Below are 23,723 nucleotides of genomic sequence, written 5' to 3'. Positions count from 1 at the left end.
ATGCAACTTCAGTTACGCATGCAAGTCAAGGTCAGGTCAGAAGTCAAAAGCTAAAATCACACATTCTTCTCAGTTTTCAAACTATTACATAAACCTACACCAAAGACTGATGAGTTTAATGACAGTAAAATGAGGTGAAGACCTCCTTATCCTCCGGGGAAATCAGCGCCCTTCTCCGTGGCTAATGAGGTGGACACTATGGTGATACCGCAATCTGCAATTACCGAGTGACGGCGGAGAGTGGTTACAACACAACCTGTAACCCTGGGTGGTACGACAGTATCACACCCACCTAAGAGATACGATAGCAGAACAGCTTGCTTCGTGCGACACCGTAATAGCCGCCCAGGAGCCCAGGAGGTATATCGCGCAACACCTGCTGCGGAGGAACGACATCAACTTATAGCTCCTAACACACTCCCAGGGGTCAATAAGATAATTGATGTGGAAAATAGTGACCTACCAACAAGAAAGGATTCGCAGGGGCAGAAAATCCCCATGTCTGACACAATAACAAGCACAATGGTTTAGAATGTCTGTCAGTTTGACTTAAAGGCATGTATTTGTCTGGGATGGAATGTATTAAGGATGTCCATTCTGTGCTGGCCTTGATACAGATCTTGATCCAGTTCAGCCCTTGTTACAAGACGGTCATGCAGTCATAGGAGTGGCCAGGTTGTGTATGTGGGCAGATCATTCACTCAGCGTTTGGCAGTGTAGGGGAAGATGTGAGGCTAGAGAACATAACATGCACCACCAACTGATGACAGGAAATTTGAAACTGCCTCTTCTCCTTGTCATACCTGTACGTGTGCCCCCCACACCTGATTTCCTCTCCCTCATCCTACCTGTATGTTTGCCTGGACACCTGTCTTCCCCTCTTTATCATACCTGTCCGTGTGTCCCCCACACCTGATTTCCTCTCCCTCATCCTACCTGTATGTTTGCCCGGACACCTGTCTTCCCCTCTTTATCATACCAACACCTGATTTCCTCTCCCTCATCCTACCTGTATGTTTGCCCGGACACCTGTCTTCCCCTCTTTATCATACCTGTACGTGTACGTGTGCCCCCAACACCTGATTTCCTCTCCCTCATCCTACCTGTATGTTTGCCCCCACACCTGTCTTCCCCTCTTTATCATACCTGTACGTGTGCCCCCAACACCTGATTTCCTCTCCCTCATCCTACCTGTATGTTTGCCCGGACACCTGTCTTCCCCTCTTTATCATACCTGTCCGTGTGCCCCCAACACCTGATTTCCTCTCCCTCATCCTACCTGTATGTTTGCCCCCACACCTGTCGTCCCCTCTTTATCCTACCTGTCCGTGTGTCCCCCACACCTGATTTCCTCTCCCTCATCCTACCTGTCCGTGTGCCCCCCACACCTGTCTTCCCCTCTTTATCATACCTGTCCGTGTGCCCCCAACACCTGATTTCCTCTCCCTCATCCTACCTGTATGTTTGCCCGGACACCTGTCTTCCCCTCTTTATCATACCTGTCCGTGTGCCCCCAACACCTGATTTCCTCTCCCTCATCCTACCTGTATGTTTGCCCGGACACCTGTCTTCCCCTCTTTATCATACCTGTCCGTGTGTCCCCCACACCTGATTTCCTCTCCCTCATCCTACCTGTATGTTTGCCCGGACACCTGTCTTCCCCTCTTTATCATACCTGTCCGTGTGCCCCCAACACCTGATTTCCTCTCCCTCATCCTACCTGTATGTTTGCCCGGACACCTGTCTTCCCCTCTTTATCATACCTGTACGTGTGCCCCCAACACCTGATTTCCTCTTCCTCATCCTACCTGTATGTTTGCCCCCACACCTGTCTTCCCCTCTTTATCATACCTGTCCGTGTGTCCCCCACACCTGATTTCCTCTCCCTCATCCTACCTGTATGTTTGCCCGGACACCTGTCTTCCCCTCTTTATCATACCTGTCCGTGTGCCCCCAACACCTGATTTCCTCTCCCTCATCCTACCTGTATGTTTGCCCGGACACCTGTCTTCCCCTCTTTATCCTACCTGTCCGTGTGTGCCCCACACCTGATTTCCTCTCCCTCATCCTACCTGTCCGTGTGCCCCCCACACCTGTCTTCCCCTCTTTACTGTACCTGTCCGTGTGCCCCCCACACCTGATTTCCTCTCCCTCATCCTACCTGTTTGTGTGTCCCCCACACCTGATTTCCTCTCCCTCATCCTACCTGTATGTTTGCCCCCACACCTGTCTTTCCCTCTTTATCATACCTGTCCATGTGCTCCCCACACCTGATTTCCTCTCCCTCATCCTACCTGTACGTCTGCCCCCCACACCTGATTTCCTCTCCCTCATCATACCTGTACGTGTGTCCCCCACACCTGATTTCCTCTCCCTCATGCTACCTGTATGTTTGCCCCCACACCTGTCTTCCCCTCTTTATCATACCTGTCCATGTGTCCCCCACACCTGATTTCCTCTCCCTCATCCTACCTGTATGTTTGCCCCCACACCTGTCTTTCCCTCTTTATCATACCTGTACGTGTGCCCCCCACACCTGATTTTCTCTCCCTCATCCTACCTGTACGTGTGCCCCCCACACCTGATTTCCTCTCCCTCATCCTACCTGTACGTGTGCCCCCCACACCTGATTTCCTCTCCCTCATCCTACCTGTATGTTTGCCCCCACACCTCTCTTTCCCTCTTTATCATACCTGTCCGTGTGCCCCCCACACCTGATTTCCTCTCCCTCATCCTACCTGTCCGTGTGCCCCCCACACCTGATTTCCTCTCCCTCATCCTACCTGTACGTGTGCCCCCACACCTGATTTCCTCTCCCTCATCCTACCTGTACGTGTGCCCCCAACACCTGATTTCCTCTCCCTCATCCTACCTGTAGTGTGCCCCCCACACCTGATTTCCTATCCCTCATCCTACCTGTACGTGTGTCCCCCACACCTGATTTCCTCTCCCTCATCCTACCTGTCCGTGTGCCCCCCACACCTGATTTCCTCTCCCTCATCCTACCTGTACGTGTGCCCCCCCACCTCTCTTCCTCTCCCTCAACATACCTGTACATGTGCCCCCCACACCTGATTTCCTCTCCCTCATCCTACCTGTCCGTGTGCCCCCCACACCTGATTTCCTCTCCCTCATCCTACCTGTACATGTGACTCCCACACCTGTCTTCCCCTCCCTAATCTGTTTACCCATACATGTGATTCACTACACCTCTCTTCCCTCCATCCTCATCATACCTGTACAACCGACTCCACACCTTTCCTCCCCTCCCTCCTACCTGTACATTTGACCCTCACATCACCCACAATATACGGCCCATGATTCACTAAAGCCCTGATTAATCACCTTCTCATCCAGCACTCACCTGCTGTAATCCCCCTAATTTCCCCCTTCACAGAGGGATTAACCTGAAGCCTGACCGTCAGTAACCTCTGTGAAGATAAGCTTTGGCCTCGGCCAGGTAATCCCCTCATTTGTTTCCCCAAGACCAGCATCAGGCTGTAAGTAATTCCTCATCCATGTTAGGCAACACTTTGTTTATTTCTTGGATTACAGATATTTTTGTCCTTAGTGGTAGATGGGAAAAATAATATAAACGATAAAAGGCATTTCAGATAATATTTCATGTTCTTTATGTTCTTATCTGAATTGTTGCCATGTGTGGTGTTGCTTGTCTTGGTAAACCTATTTAACCAATTGTCTTGCAGTTATACCTATTGTCTTGTAGTTATACCTATTGTCTTGTTGGGCGGTCGGGTTGCCTAGGAGTTAAAGCGTTCGCTCGTCACGCCGAAGACCCAGGTTTGATTCCCGACATGGGTACAATGTGTGAAGCCCATTTCCAGTGTCCCCCACCGTGATATTGCTGGAATATTGCTAAAAGCGGCGTAAAACCATACTCACTAACTCACTCACTTTTGTCTTGTAGTCATACCTATTGTCTTGTAGTTATACCTGTTGTCTTATAGTTGTACCTATTGTCTTATAGTTGTACCTATTGTCATGTACTTGTACCTATTGTCTTGTAGTTGTACCTATTGTCTTGTAGTTGTACCTATTGTATTGTAGTTATACCTATTGTCTTGTAGTTATACCTATTGTCTTGTAGTTGTACCTATTGTCTTGTAGTTGTACCTATTGTCTTGTATTTATACCTATTGTCTTGTAGTTGTACCTATTGTATTGTAGTTATACCTATTGTCTTATAGTTGTACCTATTGTCTTGTAGTTGTACCTATTGTCATGTAGTTGTACCTATTGTCTTGTAGTTGTAGCTATTGTCTTGTAGTTGTACCTATTGTCTTGTAGTTGTACCTATTGTCTTGTAGTTATACCTATGGTCTTGTAGTTGTAGCTATTGTCTTGTAGTTATACCTATTGTCTTGTAGTTGTACCTATTGCCATGTAGTTGTACCTATTGTCTTGTAGTTATACCTATGGTCTTGTAGTTGTAGCTATTGTCTTGTAGTTATACCTATTGTCTTGTAGTTGTACCTATTGTCATGTAGTTGTACCTATTGTCTTGTAGTTATACCTATTGTCTTGTAGTTGTACCTATTGTCATGTAGTTGTACATATTGTCTTGTAGTTATACCTATGGTCTTGTAGTTATACCTATTGTCTTGTACTTGTACCTATTGTCATGTAGTTGTACATATTGTCTTGTAGTTATACCTATGGTCTTGTAGTTGTACCTATTGTCATGTAGTTGTACCTATTGTCTTGTAGTTATACCTATGGTCTTGTAGTTGTACCTATTGTCATGTAGTTGTACCTATTGTCTTGTAGTTGTACCTATTGTCTTGTAGTTGTACCTATTGTCATGTAGTTGTACATATTGTCTTGTAGTTATACCTATGGTCTTGTAGTTGTACCTATTGTCTTGTACTTGTACCTATTGTCATGTAGTTGTACCTATTGTCTTGTAGTTATACCTATGGTCTTGTAGTTGTACCTATTGTCATGTAGTTGTACCTATTGTCTTGTAGTTGTACCTATTGTCTTGTAGTTGTACCTATTGTCATGTAGTTGTACATATTGTCTTGTAGTTATACCTATGGTCTTGTACTTGTACCTATTGTCATGTAGTTGTACATATTGTCTTGTAGTTATACCTATGGTCTTGTAGTTGTACCTATTGTCATGTAGTTGTACATATTGTCTTGTAGTTATACCTATTGTCATTTAGTTGTACATATTGTCATGTAGTTGTACATATTGTCTTGTAGTTATACCTATGGTCTTGTACTTGTACCTATTGTCATGTAGTTGTACATATTGTCTTGTAGTTATACCTATTGTCTTGTAGTTGTACCTATTGTCATGTAGTTGTACATATTGTCTTGTAGTTGTACCTATTGTCATGTAGTTGTACCTATTGTCTTGTAGTTGTACCTATTGTCTTGTAGTTGTACCTATTGTCATGTAGTTGTACATATTGTCTTGTAGTTATACCTATGGTCTTGTAGTTGTAGCTATTGTCTTGTAGTTGTAGCTATTGTCTTGTAGTTGTACCTATTGTCTTGTAGTTGTACCTATTGTCTTGTACTTGTACCTATTGTCATGTAGTTGTCTGTGGTGATCAAAGTGATCGTAGCACTATAACTGTGGCATATCTGTGTTAAACCATGGTCAAAGTGATCGTAGACTAAGTGACTGTCCCAGTCAAGCACAATATCACTTTATGAAAGGGGGTTAGACTCAATGACTGCATGACAAGCATTTTGAAATATCTGATGCTTAAAACCATGAATCACTATCTGAGAACTGTGCATTTGACAAACACTGCACTAATTAAACTCATCATCTACAAAGAAAATTGCACAAATGAAATGTTCCAGGCATACACTTGGTGCCACACCATCAACACTGATGACCTAGCACCACCATTCATGAGTGGCATCTACAACTGGCATGAGTCATGAACCAAGACGACCAAATAAGGACACTTAATTATCTTAATCCCTTACAAACACAAAATTTAAATTTTCATCACTTAAATTTCACAAATAGCCATTTTCTTCCCAAATTCATTCAAAATTCAAAATTCCTCATAAAGTTTTCAAATACTCAGGGTGCACTGAAATACAACAGCCAAACCACATAAATCATTAACAGTTGCCTTGATGTGCCAACATAAAAGCAATTTAGGCCTACTCCCATATGTTAAAGAGCTGCAATAATGTCTCCATTAATGTCTGCGGTCACCTTGTGGTCAGTCAAGTGGATGGAGACCCACACAAGCACCCACCTCACACCTTCCACCCTGTGTCGAACATCTGCTGGTAGATCGGTGGCCCGTCCCTGCCCACATGACCCTCCTCATGTTTGCAGGTCACTCAGTGGTCAGCGGGCAGGCTCCCACATGTAAAACCCACCCCCATTATGATGCTCTTGCTCGATCTTCCTGTATATGACAGCGATACCTTGACTAATGTTAAGTCCGCGAAATAAAATAAAATAAAAAAAGTAAAATTCAAATGGAACAATTCTTAATTTCAGGAGAGCTGAGAGAGTGTAGACTTGCTAAACCATTCTAGATTTGAGCTGGATTCATATGAATATATTCTCTTTGGTATAAGAGACAGGCTATGGGATAACTGAATTCCAGACCCTTCCCTGTCAGCTTCACATCCACCATGATCATGATGATACAGCAGCATCCACCTGTCATCTCCTCACCCCTCAGTGTGCCCCCCAATGTCAGCTTTAAAGGGTCACGCCCCCCACCACCACCACCCCCCCAGTCAGCTTCATACTCACCCTTCTGCACACCAATCCCATCCCTCGTCACCCTACCTGTCAATGTCAGCTTCACACCCACCCTACCCCATATCCACCCCCACATCCACACAACTCTGTGTGGGCATCAAAGGGTTACCCTGCCCCCTGCACATCCACCCTACCCCATATCCACCCCCACATCCACACAACTCTGTGTGGGAATCAAAGGGTTACCCTGCCCCCTGCAAGCTTAACATCCACCCTACCCCATATCCATCCCCACATCCACACAACTCTGTGTGGGAATCAAAGGGTTACCCTGCCCCCTGCAAGCTTAACATCCACCCAACCCCATAACCCCCCCCCCCCCCCCCCCCCCCCCCCCACCATCCACCCCACCTGTCCCTGTCTGCTTTAACCCACCCACCCCTACATCCACCCCACATCATCCTACCCACAAAGCTCACCCGCATCCACCCTCACACTAATAACGTTCCCCGCCAGTTTCCCCCCCAGCCCCTCCCACCTGCTGCCCTTCCCCACCTCTGGGGGGCACCTGTTCCTCCTTCTCTCCTGCTATTCCTGACTGTTGTTTTCCCCTATACCCTCAGTCCATACCTGTAATCACTGCATTGTTTACTAAAGCCAATTCTCCACTGAATCCAGCCATTAGACAAATAAATGCCATTCAGCTACAAGGTCAGATTTCACCCAAACCTATTCAAGATGGTTGCCACATCATGTATGTATAACCTTTTGACCTTCAGGCCGATGGGATCAAAATTATTCACAATCATTTATATTGAGACTTTGTGTTTCATATTTAAAACTTTCAGGAACTAAATTTCTACAAAAGGAACCTTAAGCACCCTTTCATTGACTTCAAATTTTTGTTCCGAACCAATGGTGCCAATTTGCAACAATGTTGTTGACACTGCTCTGAGGAATATTCTAGAATATCATGACAGGAACTTCAACAATGGTTGTCGCATATGGGATTCAAACCCAGGTCTTTAGTGTGACTATCAAACACTCTCACCACAGGGCTAACCAGTAAGTTGATGCATATGATAGGAAAATAACTCATTATAAATCACTTTTTGCAACACATAAGAGAGTGTACAGTCAGTTGTAAGATATTCTTTAGACTTCTGTGAAGACATGCTGAAACCTAAGTCACACAAGACAGAAACCATCCCTATAGGCTAACATTCATTCCCATTTTCTTTTTATATCTACAAAATACATAATAAAATCCAAATGGAACCCAGAACAATGCTTAATTTCAGAGTGAGGCGATCTAGACTTGCCAAATCATTCTAGACTTAAGTTGCATTTATTTTCTTCATTTATTCTCTAGGATCCACACAGCTCAATCTCACATGACAAGAAAACAACTCACTGTCATCATAAAGTACTGGCTGCAACATTTAGTAGAGAGTACAATAAGTTGTAAAATATTTGTGAGACTTCCCTGAAGACGTGCTGAAACCTCACAGATAAACTCAGGCAGAAACCATCCACACAGCTCATAGGCTGATCCAGAGGGGGAGTTTCGACCCCACCCTTTTAAAAACCAAATTTAGTATGTTGATATTTTGACACCCCCCCCCCCCCCCCCCCTTTTAAAAAATACTGGGTCCGCCCTTGCAGCTTAATGTCATACGATAAGAAAACAGCTCACTGTCACGGTAAATACCGGGTTGTAACATTTAGGAGAGCGTACGGTAAACTGTACAAGATTCGTGAGACTTTCACTGCACATAGATGTACCGAAGCTAAGTAACTCAAGACAAAACTTTTCACCATCTTAATCTTCTAATTTAACCTTCAATGCACAGTTCACGCCTTCAATCAGCGATCGTGCCACCTTTCTAATCTAATTTGATATCAGCTTGATACAATATTTACTCACTGTGCCATGCTAAAGCAGGCCGAAGACACAACAGTTGCATAACAATGGCTGGCTCCCATTACTGGCAAGCCACTGAGGAGAGCCCGCAACCCTATATACTCCCAGGAGCTGATGGGGAAGGGCTGAGATTAAGTATCACAGGGTCCGTGCAACAATACAGAGGACTACTGTGTCTCTGGCACAGGTGTCCCTTTCTCTAGGACAATACCAGTGGAAATAGCTGGGAGCAGGGGTTAATGAAACCCATCACCCTGTGTGGAGTTGTCGAACAGACTACTGTGTACATATTGTGAGAGATGTGTATGAAACCCTGTGTGGAGTTGATGAAAAGGGAAAGGTTTCTGTGTGTAAAGTGAAAGGTGACGGGACTGCTGGTTTTGTCTGATACTACACGAGGTCCACTGCTTAATGGACTCTTTCACTGTTAATTAAACTTTTGCAAACAATGTCGGATAACCTCATTTGTTAGGACCATTTTTTTCAATTAACTGGTTCGAGAACATAATTCTTAAAAAAACATTTTGTTACATTTTTTAACCTAAATATTTCGCTTGTAGATGACATGATGTTCCACATTCATTTCAGCATTTCAAAATTGCTAGTGTGGTCCATTAGCAAGGGTTACAACAACTTCATGTTAGAGTTACTTTCATTTAAGTAGTGATGGAGGAAAATGGCCATCTTTGATATTATCAGCAATACTTTATCCATTTTTATCACTTTGATTGATATAATTATCAAGCCTTAAAATTGGTTTGGGCTACTATTACAATACAATTATAACAGTGAAAGTAACCCCAATACTCACCCTTAATTCTGAATGTTGAGATGGTGAAGAAATGTGACTAAAGCTTAGTGTCCATGGAATTTTCAGTTTCATATGTCAAAATGAACATATTAAAGAACACAATTTGAATCTTAGAAACAGTGTACAACAAAACCACTACAAAACACAACCCTGAAAAAACCCAAAATAAAGTCTTTGAGTTTTGTACCAAAAAAATAAAAATTATAAAAAAATAAAAATAAAAATAAATTTGAAGTATCGCTTGCGCAGTTCAGAGCAGGATATTACGATTTAAAGATCTATAAAGGTATATTTAAAAAGCCTAACAATATCTATACATCTTGTAACCTTAATGTTATAGAACATGAGTATCATTTTATGCTTGAGTGTAAACTATCGTCAATTAAGAAACAAGCATATTCCAAAGAAGTTTATAACTTACACAAATATTAATTTGTTTTGCATCCTCATGTCAACTTCAAATATTACTTTATTACAAAATATTGCATTGTACATACATCATGCATTGTTAGTTAGAAGAAACACCAATACCTTGTAAATACGTTGAACTATGGGCCTATGGCCTTTCAGTTTGCAATGAATAAAACAATTTGAGTTTTGTACCAGTGCATCCCAATCAAATATTGAGTAGTACAGGTATACATAATTCATAAGGAAACATTGTCACTGAGAACAGGTGGCTGGAGGGGCTAAGTACAGGTAAGAATGTCAGGTAGATTTTTCAAGTGGACATTCTCCTATATCAAAGTTTCAATCGGGAAGAACTACCACTGTGAATTCCTTTTCACAAAGACTGAATGACGTTGGTGTTAATCTTCTGCCCAAAGATATTCCGACATCCTATCTCCTGGACATACAAGCTGCTCCCTGGGAAGTCACATGACTTCCTGTATCGGCTACCCGCCTTCCTCCTTCACTAAATCTACCCTGACAATAGGCGGGAGAAACGTCAGATCAACTGAGTGTACGCCCAGGGGCTATAGACAGATCCACATTCACGGGGCCCAGATTCTGATGGCTATCTCATGAGGCTACTGGGACGGAGACCTGACTCTCCACAAGGACACAGAGCTTTATCTGTTGCTGTCATAGTTTATGTTAGGAATTGTGATCTGCTGTAGTAAATAGATCCGATTTCCCACAGAACCACAGATGTCAAGATGTCAGACTCCAGCTTAGCACCACCTTAGCTCAAGGACGTTTATTCTGGCATGTGGCGGTTGTTCCACACCCACCCCCTTCCCAGGGGTCCCTGGCTTGTTGGCGGAGGGGATTGGATGGACAGAATGACTGCTGTCAGAATTAACCACTGTGATCTACAGTTCTTGTGTCACCTGTCACCTGGCTGTTCCAGTGTCTGATCTCACCCTAACGACTGTTGTCACTGTCACCTGGCTGTTCCAGTGTTTGATCTCACCCTTACGACTGTTGTCAATGTCACCTGGCTGTTCCAGTGTCTGATCTCACCCTAACGACTGTTGTCACTGTCACCTGGCTGTTCCAGTGTCTGATCTCACCCTAACGACTGTTGTCACTGTCACTTGGCTGTTCCAGAGTCTGATCTCACCCTAACGACTGTTGTCACTGTCACTTGGCTGTTCCAGAGTCTGATCTCACCCTAACGACTGTTGTCACTGTCACCTGGCTGTTCCAGTGTCTGATCTCACCCAATGATGGCTGTCTATGTCATCTGCAGCACCCCATGCTTAGATGTGTTCATGAGAGCCACTTGTCTCCTGGTAATAAAGACAAGAGATGGTCTTCTCCAGTTTCTTTCAATATGTGAAATATTTTAGTCGCCAAGCTAATATTATGAATGGGAGCCAACCGGCAACCAAGCAATCAATACAGGTCACAAAAAAGTAATTTAGGCTACAAATGCAACCAAATTGGTCGCTACTTGGAGGGCTGTACCTTGCTGTTCAAGAGTCTGATCTCACCCCCAACCACTGCTGACACAGTCACCTTGCTGTTCTAGAGTCTGATCTCACCCCCAACCACTGCTGACACAGTCACCTGGCTGTTCTAGAGTCTGATCTCACCCCCAACCACTGCTGACACAGTCACCTTGCTGTTCTAGAGTCTGATCTCACCCCCAACCACTGCTGACACAGTCACCTGGCTGTTCTAATATTTCATCAAAATCAATCTCAGAGCAGGTTAAATATTCTCAGGTTAGAATTAGAGGATACCATTAAAAAAATAAGCTTTTTCACCAATTCAAAAAACATTATTCAAAAGAAAGCATCGATTTGAAAATTGTATTTGACCAAAATACACAACTATGATACCCGTATCAAATACATCACCATTGAATAACCATTTCCTGTTTGTCTCAGTTTTATCGACCATCAAACATGGGTGTAGTTTCTCTTGCCTGACAGTTTGGAACCGGTATACTCATCGAAACCTTGCCGCCGACCATCCAATAATTCACTACTGATGAAACTAATAAAACAATACCTGTAACTGATTCAAATTAGGTAATAAAGTTTTGTGAATAGCCCCAGTCTATCCAGTCTCCAGTTGATCTGATAAACCAACAGAGACAGTGGAACTACACCGCCCCAGGTGACTAACACAAAGCCTATGTCTCTCTCCTAACATTACACGCCACCACAAGGTTCAATCACTCGCTTCATTTACTGTCAACCAGGCCAATTATCTCGCAATATGCTCATCTTGTGGTTCAGTGAAAGTCATCGCGTCTGTGTGCTGGGGCATGTGGTCACACAACACTGACAGGAATGTATCTTTCATATACAACTTTTGTTGGGCTTGTTTTTAAAAAATTTATTTTCAAAGTAGCAAGGTTAAGGATGCGAGATATTACAATTACATTGAGGTTCATTCTTTCTACGATATGTATCGCAATATCTTTTCTTAATGTTCGGTATATTGGGTGATTTCAAATAGCGATTTTTGTCACGTGTTTAATGTTATACACTTGCCAGTACCCAGAGCGTTCATCTGTGTGTGTATATTGACTGAGTAAATATTATGTTGAACCAGCATCTTGTTTTGTTCCATTTATGAACTTCGATTCATACACTGATGTTTCAAATTGGTTCTGAATTCAAAATTTAGAATAATACATTATATCGTGATACGTATCGCAATACAATGCATTGTAAAATATTGTGATACACATAAAACATCCAATAACCATCCCTAACTAAGGTGCAGTTGCTAAAAATTTTTAAAAATACCAGACTGTCACACCCTTTATCTTTTCATATAATTACAGTTAATCTGTCATGACAATTATAGTAAAATGAAAAAATAGTAAAATTAATGAATTGGGCTTTGTTTAAGTTCTTTTGAGGAGTATATATCATAACCAATGCAATCTTTGTTATTGCCCTAGTTCTAAAAACTGGTTAAAAGTACCATAAACTTGTGAATTTGTTTTGAGTTTTTCTAATATAGATCATTAACTAGATGTCACTTTCAATATGTTAGTCTCTACTACTGAACAGTGACCTCGGTATGAGTGAGTGAATATAAGTTATATACACCACTCAGTCTATATGTACTACAGACTGACACACACAAACCAGTGGTTGATAGAATGAACATCCCATGCCACTAAGGCCACGACTACCAGAACCTCATTATCAGCAAGTGCTTGTTTGTTTGTTTGTATTTTAACGCTGCACTCAGCAATATTCCAGCTATATGACGGCAGTCTGTGAATAATCCAGTCTGGACCAGACAATACAGTGATTGACAACATGAGCATCAATCCACTCAATTGGAATACGATGACATGCATCAACAAAGTCAGCGAACCTGACCATCCGATTCTGTTAGTCGCCTCTTACAACAAGCATTGTCACCTCTGACGACAAGCATGGGTTGCTGAGGATCTTTACAGGTCAGCAAGTGCTTAGTAGTCTTGGAACTCTGGGGTACTGGGGTCCTACGTTGTCAAGACAGAACTTGAATGTATCTGTCACCTCCAGCTCCTAGCACCATACCCGTATTCGTGGGTGTCACCAAAGTGGTAAAATCTGACACCTGCATCACTACAGGCTTTTCACCATCATCAAACGGACATCCATGATATAACTGAAATCCTGTTCCAAGCGGTGTTCAAACTCACTCACTACTTCAAGCACAAACACCCTTCCCCTCTCCTCTCCCCTTCCCTCCCCACTCACTCATGCTATCCATAGCAACAGCAAAGAAGGACACCTCTACTTCAATACCCACCTAACATAAATCCACCAATTATTTTTTCTCACTCAAACAGACTCTAAGTAGGGATGACATCTCCCCAATCAGATGTAAGACCTGTCAGTCTACCACAGTTTTGCTATATTTCACGAGGCATCAATTACATATTATTGTGTCTCTCACCTGTAAAGCTATATGTTCTGTGTGTCTGTATTTCTGTATTTCACGCCTCTGCGTCAGGGATTCTGTGCGTTATAATAGCAAGACTACAAACACCACTACGCCCTTCAGAACAAGACAATTTTTCAATTGGTAAAATTGGTACCAGGTCCTTTTTCACGTGGGGCATTGTACAGCTCCTCACTGCGACATGGAGATGAGATTAATTGGCTCGTTGGCATGAAAATCTGTTGAAGGGACAGACACACAGTCCGACAGTGTTAAGGGAAATCTTTCAACTGCCATTGTGCAAACCTGGGTGTGAGGGCTGCCTTCTGACTCCCACATATTTCATTATTGATGTTGATATATCACTGTGACAAATGGCATATGTTTACAAGGAATACTTGGCCTCCTCAAGAAACCACCTCCTCAACTAACATCATCTGAGTGAGTGAGTATGGTTTTACGCCGCTTTTAGCAATATTTCAGCAATATCACGGCGGGTGACACCAGAAATGGGCTTGACACATTGTACCCATGTCGGGAATCGAACCCGGGTCTTTGGCATGACGAGCCAACGCTTTAACCACTAGGCTACCCGACTGCCCCTAACATCATCTGAAGCCACACAAGGAACACATTCACATGTATTTAATCATCTCCCGATTTGTACCCAACTGGCAAAGGTTATACCAACACAGCCCTGATATATGGGTTGGTGAAATTGTAATTTAAAATACACTCCACTAGGGCTGGGACAAGTCCAAATTTACTACCCGGGTACCTGCCCCCCCTATTACCCTACCCTCCCCGGTTACCCACTGAAGGTCTCAGGAGATGTCTCAAAATGTCCGATTGGGAACTATTTTAGCATAGCCCTGGCAAAACGTATTTAGATATATGTATTAAACAATCTGGTCATGCATACACTGAATTTGACATAAGTTATATCTTTATTCATCCATATGACAAATCAGAAGGAATGGGTGCATAGTCAGAAAGAAAAGCGAACATTAATGACTTGTAGTGTAACCATAGAGTTCCAGATAATGTTAGTCATTAGACAATATATCACGTAACTAACCACGGGTCCAAGTAATCCTGTGGGTACCCGGGTCCTACTCAGTACCCACCCGACCTGGGTACCCGAGTTACACGTCCCAGCTCTAAACTCCATGATGTTTGTACTTTTACATGCTTAAGTGTTATTGTATCAGACTGGGTTTATATCAATAGTTTGAAAATGCATGTTCAAACTGTACACAGCTGTGAGATTTATAAGATGTGATTTATTGATGTAACAGAACAGCTGTTGAAATACCCATCCAAGTTGTAAGGGAAATACTGTATCTTATTTATTAAACATTTTTTTTATAAATAGTGTACTATATTCACAGTTCACACACAAAGCATTTAACATGGAGAGATGGGATTTATATATGTTTATTCTTATCCTGATGATCATAATCTGATAAATCTATTTTTAGTCCCCAGGAAAGTTATTTATGCCATATTGGTCTCCCCGTATCAACAATGATCCATGATTTCAGAAAAAATAACTAAAATATCACAATTCTGAATAGTATACATAAAAGTATTTCAAATATCTTACAATGGTAAATAGATATTCACATAACACTGTTTGTAAACAATTCCTGCAAGTCTGTTCTGTCCGAAACCAATTACCAACAGAACAATAATTTCCTGTTTAGTATGCCAACAGCGTCCAACCTCCATCACGTGACTCACTCAACAAAGTGTGGTGAATGTCAAGAAATAAATTGTTACAGTTGCAGTCAAATGTAATTATCGAACCAACAACTTATGAAACATTTAACACAAGTCCAAGGAAAGCAAACAAAGATATTTGTAATGACAATAGCAATTAAATTCTGTACTTGTGCCAAACTAATGCATTATTTTCTAAACGCGAAAATGAAAGCATGTGTGTAAAAGGTTGGAAATGAAGCATGGCGACTTTAGGGGCAAGGCAGAGGCGATTCTCTGCAACAGTGAACAATACCGTTCTGCATCATTAACACCTTGTGTGCATTGGGCATGTACATTAAATAGTCCTCCCCATTAACACCACAAGGGAAGGGATCAGGGAGCAAAGAGCCACCTTGCCGCGTACCCTTATCTGGGGGAAATCAACATTCTGATGTTCAGATTAAGAGACACATGTTCATACCTGGTTTAATCTGATAAACAGAATCAGATTCTAAGGGCCTAATGGCCTTGTTCATCTAGAACTTATAAACACTGATCAGCTATGTGATATGTACATTAACATACTACCTGACCATCTTCATGTACAATGTATCCAGTTTCTAGCTCTCCTTACTTTCAGTGGAGACTTAATGTATTTGACATATTAATCGCCCATGCATGCAAAAAAAGCTTCAAGGGCGGGTAGGTATTAAACACTAAACATTCCACTTTGTTTACACTGGGTGAACATTCCATCTTTTTCAGTATTTCATTAACATGTTAAAAGAGATAAAAGTTTGTTGCTTTAGTTTAGGATGTACAGATAGAAATGGATCTGTCATGGGTGATTGTAAGATGTTCAAGCTCAAGTGTGGAGTTTAGGTGTGACAAGAAGACGACTATTGATCCATCTTTGAAGTGTGTGTGTATGTGTGTTACTCAGTGTGTGTGTGTGTGTGTGTGGTGTCAGTGTATGTGTGTGTCACACTGTGTGTGTATGTGTGTGTCACTCATGGTGTGTGTATGTTACTCAGTGTGTGTGTGTGTGTTACTCAGTATGTGTGTTTTTAGTGTATGTGTGTGTGTGTGTGTCTGTGTGTGTGTATGTATGTGTAGTGTAGTGTATGTCTGTCTGTGTGTGTGTGCACCCCTGCCCCTCTAAATCAACATATTCTTTAGACAACACACAATGGAATAAAATCAATCATTTGTAATCCCAATATGAAATGTTCCATTTCACCGTGAAGGACAAGCAACAAACAAACATATGATGTGACGTTATTGCTAGCCACTGTTTCAGCCCAACATCACAACCATACCCTAATTTCCCCCACGAATCTCCATGTTTGAAGTTAGACAGTAGCACAAAGCTGCAACCAGAATCTTACACCAAACAACGGCAATGGCTAATGTTGACAAGGTAACAAGATTATCTCGGACCATAGCTGGTCAATAGATTAGGCAAACTTTTCACCCATATGACGTTAATTCTGCATAGTCCACCTTTATTTACAAGTGACCACATTCCTCCCAGGGCCTGGTCCAGGTAATCCCGAGCTATCAAAGAGGGTCGTGGCTCAACCACAGGTTTGATAAGCGCCGAGGAAAACATGTCTGCTTGCCGTGTGTACGCAGCGAAGAAAGCAAACAGAGCCGGGTCGTGGGGCTAGCACATGACGATGAAGTTAGGACTAGTGCTATAATGACCGCTGGTCACTGTGAGAACTTGGAATGGCGGGAATGTACCTGAATTTATTCGTGTTTCTCAACAGAATATCTGGAGATAGTATCATCATCTCCACCCAACTTATCAGTCGAAGCTGATGAAAATCAATATTTTCAGACTACATGTGTGCATTAGGAGGCTGGAGGTGCAGTGTGTTTTATTATTTAAATTTGTAAATAGTCCCTTCTCTGACTCTGATCGCAGACATATTCTTGTAGCTGTACATATGTAGCCCAGGTTCTCATTCAGTGTGCTCACTGAGGCAGCATGTCCACTACTCCGTCATCATCTTCATGTCAATACATAGAAATTGTGTAATCATTCACATTACACAATGTTGTGTTTCAGATAAAAGAAATCATAAAATCTTAATTCACTCGCTCATTTCATCAAAACCTAAAAGTGAGTGAGTTGGGTTTTACGATGCTTTTAGCAATATTCCAGCAATATCGCAGTGGGGGACACCAGAAATGGGCTTCACACATTGTATCCATGTGGGAATCGAACCTTGGTCTTTGGCGTGACAAGCGAACGCTTTAACCACTAGGCTACCCCATCGCCCTCATAACCTCAAAGGTGCTATTTAGTTCAAACTGTCAAACACTGGTACCAGGCCTGACTAACCTTACTTGACTGATTGGCACAACACCAAAGACTTAAAATTCCTCACAACCAATTCCATTGATCCTGATCATTCTCACTTCAGTCACAGTTCAACGAACACAATATTTCCTGCTAATTCATGTACATAAAGACAGTGCTACACGCTCTTAGGATAACTAGCATGTTATCAAAACATACTATTTATGAAAGTGCGATATAATATCATATATATATCAGTCAGGAATATATTTATATTTTTGTACAAGAATATATTACAATGTGGAACACATCAGACACTATTAAACAGAAGCAACATTGTTGTATGTTGTAAGACTCAGTAGTCAAATGCTACCTACTCAAGATAACTCACTGTAAAAACATGTCATCACAACACAATGATGTGTGTGTACAGTGTAGATTGAAACGGACTAATTTCAATTTCAAGTCCTGTCAACATGTCTACTTTCATTGACCATGATTTGACATACATGATCCTCAGGGCAAATATGTAACAGTAATATCAGTGGCTAACATTCATATTAGGACCTTCATTTTAAACATGTTTGTTAACTGCTCCACAAGCCAAGACGGGTACTACAGATATGAAAAATATAAACCTCTATCACATTGAGAAGCTCCCAAACGTGACTCCCCTCTGTGTAGTATGGACAATGTTTTTTGGTAATGCCTGCAAGTTATTTGTGCAGTTTGCTGTAAAAACATATATGTTTCTGAAACAATATATAGGGTTGTGTTAAATCAGATGTCTCCTCTTACAAAAAGAAGCTGTATTATAATACCACCTTAAATCAAAGAAATACACAGTGATGTGTTAAACATTAGTTAAAGATCCACCAAGTCTGAAAATTATACCAAGATTCATTTTCTACAAATAATAGTTCATTCTTTGGCTTAAACCAAGTTCAATATGATAAGAGGTTCATAAAGCATTTCTCAAATTTCCACCAATAATCATATTTCACTGGTATCGGGCCATAAATTCTCAAATTTGCTGTCCAGTTCAGAGAAGAACCCCCTGGGTGATTTATCAAATGATCGGGTCTCGGAGTCCCCTTCCTCCCCTAAATTCTTTCCCCTCGACAAAGCGTGATCAAAGAATTGATAGGGACTTGGTAGGGTCATAATACCCTACTGTTCCCCCCAAAGACGCTGGACAATGGGGAAAACGTCCCTCCTTTGCACGGTACTGAGTCCTCGACAAAGAGGGACGCGCCCTAACTAAATCATCTGTTTTTACGGTCTGTTTTGTTTTTCATAACAAACTACTGCCCGTGGCAGGTAAGATTTGCGGGGCTATGAACTCGTGAAATAGCAAGTTACTCGCTTGCTTGTGTCTAACGCTTCAACGGGCCCTCGGTCTGACCCGTCCAATATACGATGTCACTGATCATAAACTTCAAAGAGAATGTCTCTCGCAGCGTCCGTATAGATGTATACACCTGTGTGTTTGAATATCTCTTAAATGTTTTATGATCAAATTAAAAAAGGAGAAATTCGTCCTACCTCCGTTGTATCCTCTGTACTCTAATGCCACTCGTCCTAAAAAAGCGGCTAAGGTAAAAATGCGAATGACAGTGCAAGACACCATTCTTCGCTATACGAGGGGTCGGGGCCCCGCCTGGCCGCACGGCGAAACACACAGTCCGATAGTATCCAAATTTGAAGTAAATCCACAAAAACAAAGCATATTGAAACACTGCCACTATTTAACAGGTGAAAAATCCATCGTGTTCAGGTAGATGTCAGATGAACGCTCATGTGGATTGCCCCTCGAGTCTCTGGGCCATTCATGAGAGTCGTTCGTAGTACACACTGCCAAATGTGGCGTGACGTAAACAGTGTAACGGCGGTCCCGCGTGGACCGCGAGAAAGGGGGCGGGGCTTATTGGAGTAGCGGGAATCCCATGCACGCGGAGACCGTGGATTAAAGGTATACTCCCGTTAACGGTATGACGACAGTACCGTAAAGCATGTAAAAATCGACACGTATGAACTAAAATGGGTGTGACATTGTTTTTCAAACATTTTGCCTGTATATAATCCCGCAATACCTGAATCCCACTGTTTCATTTATTCTGGGCAGATAGTATGGATTATTTATACCGAAGACGTGGTTAAATCATGTTTTACCTGTGGTCTAATTTTCTTAAATGCGACGTTTGATACAGTTACCAATACAATCAAGGATACAACGTGCGTGCGTGCGTGCGTTCGTGCGTGTGTGTGTGTGTTGTGTTTTAATTTGGTTATAAACATATCACCAACTGACTTAGTTTAAGTATGTGTTACATATATATCTTTGTTGTTTAACGCCTCATTCAGCAATATTCCAGCTCTATGACGGCAGTCTATGAATCATCAAGTCAGGACAAGAAAATCCAGTGACTGACATCAGGAACATCCATCTACGCGATCGGGATACGATGACATGCATCAACCAAGTCAGCGAGCCTGACCACCCGATCCCGTTAGTTTCCGCTTATAAGCATGGGTTGCTGAAGATCAATTCTAACCCGGATCTTCTATGTGGTTTTTGATACATTAAGTTATGTGCTTACATGTTAAGTATTGGTCAAAACGTGGGGATGCACGCCCCCTCTGTATCTGGGTATGCAGTTATCTAAGGAGTGATCAACAGGTGGGCAGAAGGGCAGACTATATATAGGTTACATGTACACAGAGGTTAAGGGAAACGACAATCAGGGTGACGAATGACGACACGAGATGAAGCCAACGAAGGAGGCATGTGTCAAGGTCGCGATAAGATAGCGATAATTACACTGATGAATGACATTTGTTGAAACGTCGTGACTATGGCATCTTTCTTAATTAATAATTTTGTTGTTGTTGTTGTTTAACGCCGGACTCAGCAATATTCCAGCTATACGACGACGGTCTGTAAATCATCGAGTCTGGACCAGGCAATCTAGTTATTGACATTATGAGCATCGATCCACACAATTTGGATTCGATGACATGTAAGTCTGACCTTCCGATCCCGTTAGTCGCCTCTTACGACTAGCATGTGTTGATAGAGATAATGTTTCTAGGTTTGTCAGTACCATAACCGTGCTCGTGGGTTTCATCGAAGTGGTACACGTCTGGGACCCGCTTCGCTTGGGCTTTCCCCCCACATTAAGCTGACACGCCGCGATATAACTGGAATATTGTTAAAAGCGGCGTTAAACCCAACTCACTCACTCACTGATATAGATAGGGACCAATTCTAATCCGGAAGCAGATTTATTTGCAAAGGATTGGTCGGTATAAATAAATCAATGATAGAAAAACCGTCTCTTCTCATAGATCAGCCATTCAGGTTCTTGTCATCCCACACAGGACCCGTGAAGATCCGGGGTAGAATAGGGCGTCAGCTCATGATATCAATCACTAGATTGTTTGTTCCAGACTCGATTATTTACAGACCGCCGTAATATAGCTGGAATATTGCTGAGTGCGGCGTTAAACAAGAAAACAACCAACCAACCATCCCAAACAACTTAATTGTTTTACATTCTGTTTCTCCTGTTTGTATTTGTATTAAAAACGTTAGATGTATTGAAAGATCATATATTCGACACTAATGTGTCTGTGTTAACGCCACACTCAGAAATATTCCAGCTATATGACGTCGGCCTCTAAATAATCGAGTCTGGATCAGACAATCCAGTGATTGATAGTGTGAGAAATTATCCATACCGTCGGGATTCCATAACATGCAATCAAGCAAGTCACCGACCCGGATCCATTTGGACTCTTCTTACGACCAGCATAGGCTGCTAGGGACCAATTATACCCCAGAATCCCCTCGAGGGTAGGTGATAGCAACCAAATTAAAGAAAGGGGGGGGGGGGGGGGGGGGGGATTTAATATTTAATCTGAAGTTGTTTTCGACGCAAAGAACTTACAACTGACCTTTTTGACCTTCCCCATTACATGCACTAGGGAGTATGTATATACACTATACTCTGAAAGAAAAACAAAACGCAAAAGTGATTTTAGATGTATATTCCATTTATATCGTATAAATAATCAACATATGGTCATCGCCTGTTCAAATTGGCACACATCATTGTCACTGACCCAGGTTCCACATGGCACACATGGAACAGTAGATTTTCAAGGTGAAGGTCATGTCATCTGTTCTCAATATCTTGAATGGCCACCATTAGAGTCCAAAAGTGACTGGCATTGTCGTCCCATGGAAGCAATCAGATCCCGAATTGTGGCCTGGGGAAAGTCCACCTTTTCTGCCTGCATTGCTTGTGCCAACTGTTTGAGGTTCTGTGGTTTTTGCAGTCCTTGATCCAGTGCATCCCATAAATGTATGATTGGTTTTAAAGCCGGAGACCTGGAAGGGCATGACAAGACCTGGATATTTGTGTTGTCAGGCTGTTGTCAGTCCTGTCATGTGAAGTCGGGCGTTGTCTTGTTGGAAAATGACGTCCGCGTGTTGCATAATGGGATGGACCTGTGGCCGAAGAATTTCATCCATGTAACGTTGTGCGGTTAAATTCTCCAGAACTTGCACCAAGTCTGTTCTACCAGTGTAGGAGATGGCTGTCCACATCATCAAACTACCACCACCAAATTTGTCCACTTCCTGTATGCATTTTTCGTGTATTCCCCGTGAAGCGACGCCTACCATCCGCACGGCGAAGTATAAAACGTGACTCGCCACTAAACCAAACTTGTCTCCATCGCAGTTGTGGCCATACTCTGGCGCCGTTGATATCACGTCGCTGCCGACGATGTCCGTCACAATGACTCCTCGAACGGATCGTCCAGCACAATACCCTCAGCACGTAAACGGTTCCTCACTGTCTAGGCTGATATCCTATGCAATCCTGGTAATGCCGCAGGTGTCAAGGTAGTCGTGGTGGTTCTTTCACGTAAGTGCCGTGGCCGTATGAATCTGCCCTGTGCTCTTGTAGTGATACGTGGCCAAACGGATCTGAGGTCCCGTGTTGTCCCGTGTGTCTGATAACGGTTCCACAGTCTCGTAATGAATGGTGGCTGATGCCACATTGTAAAACATGACTACAGCTGAAACTGATTCTCCTGTTTGAAGTCGGCCGATGGCGTTGTTGCGTTGGGTTTGCGTCAGTCGTGGCATGTTTTCACTGTTCACTTGCTGCAAGATTGTGATGGCATGCAAATGAAAATCTAACGTTTTTTATAGCCCAACAAGGCTTCGTGATGTTGCACGTACATGTAAGGTTGGTGTGTTTCGGCGCTAGGCTCTCACGTGGTTGTGTTTTTGCGATATTTTCATCTTTTCTCCAACTTTCTGCAGTACCTCGTTCTTTCCACACAAATCAATCTCAACTCATGACCATTTTTGGTAGTAGTTTTGTATGGATGTCGGCATCACTCTGTCAGATATTTACGATTTTACTACTTTGGCGGTTTTTTGATGTGCAGACTACATGTATTAGAATGTCAGGTCCCATAGGCATTTGTCAGTTATTCACGGGGCAATCCACATGAGCGTTCATCTGACATCTACCTGAACACGATGGATTTTTCACCTGTTGAACAGTGGCAGTGTTTCAATATGCTTTGTTTTTGTGGATTTGACAGAACAAACACGGTCCAAGGTCTTTCAAGTAGTCGTCTACTCCTGTGCGTAGTTATATGAGAATTAATCCGGCCACACCTATACACTACCGGACGTGTACATTTCAAGGTCTAGTACCGAACCTGTCGACTCGTCAAAGTCTACCTCATCATATCTGGGCATCTGTTAAGTGCTACATATCGGGTCGCCCGCCCCTGGGCATGTTGGTATAATATATACTCGTGTCCTCGGCTGATATGTATCGGTATTATTGACAAGGGTGTGGAATAAACTTGATATTCCACACCGATACCTA

The 23,723-nt window shown here is 42.5% G+C and overlaps 1 protein-coding gene across 1 annotated transcript in view; it reads right to left on the bottom strand.

Moving 5' to 3' along the window:
• The window catches only part of LOC139473966 (protein eva-1-like), a 187,340-nt gene extending 167,730 nt beyond the window's left edge, over nucleotides 1-19,610 (bottom strand). Inside the window, exon 1 of the mRNA XM_071256832.1 lies at nucleotides 19,351-19,610. Within this exon, the coding sequence (XP_071112933.1) occupies nucleotides 19,351-19,435 (85 nt within the window). The 5' untranslated portion in view covers nucleotides 19,436-19,610. The remainder of the gene's footprint in view (nucleotides 1-19,350) is intronic.
• Between the last annotated feature and the right edge of the window lie 4,113 nt (nucleotides 19,611-23,723).

This window comes from Haliotis cracherodii, unplaced genomic scaffold (assembly GCF_022045235.1).
Source record: "Haliotis cracherodii isolate W230 unplaced genomic scaffold, xgHalCrac1.p SCAF_3, whole genome shotgun sequence".
Lineage (NCBI taxonomy): Eukaryota > Metazoa > Mollusca > Gastropoda > Lepetellida > Haliotidae > Haliotis > Haliotis cracherodii.
This window is presented reverse-complemented; position numbering and strand designations above follow the sequence as displayed.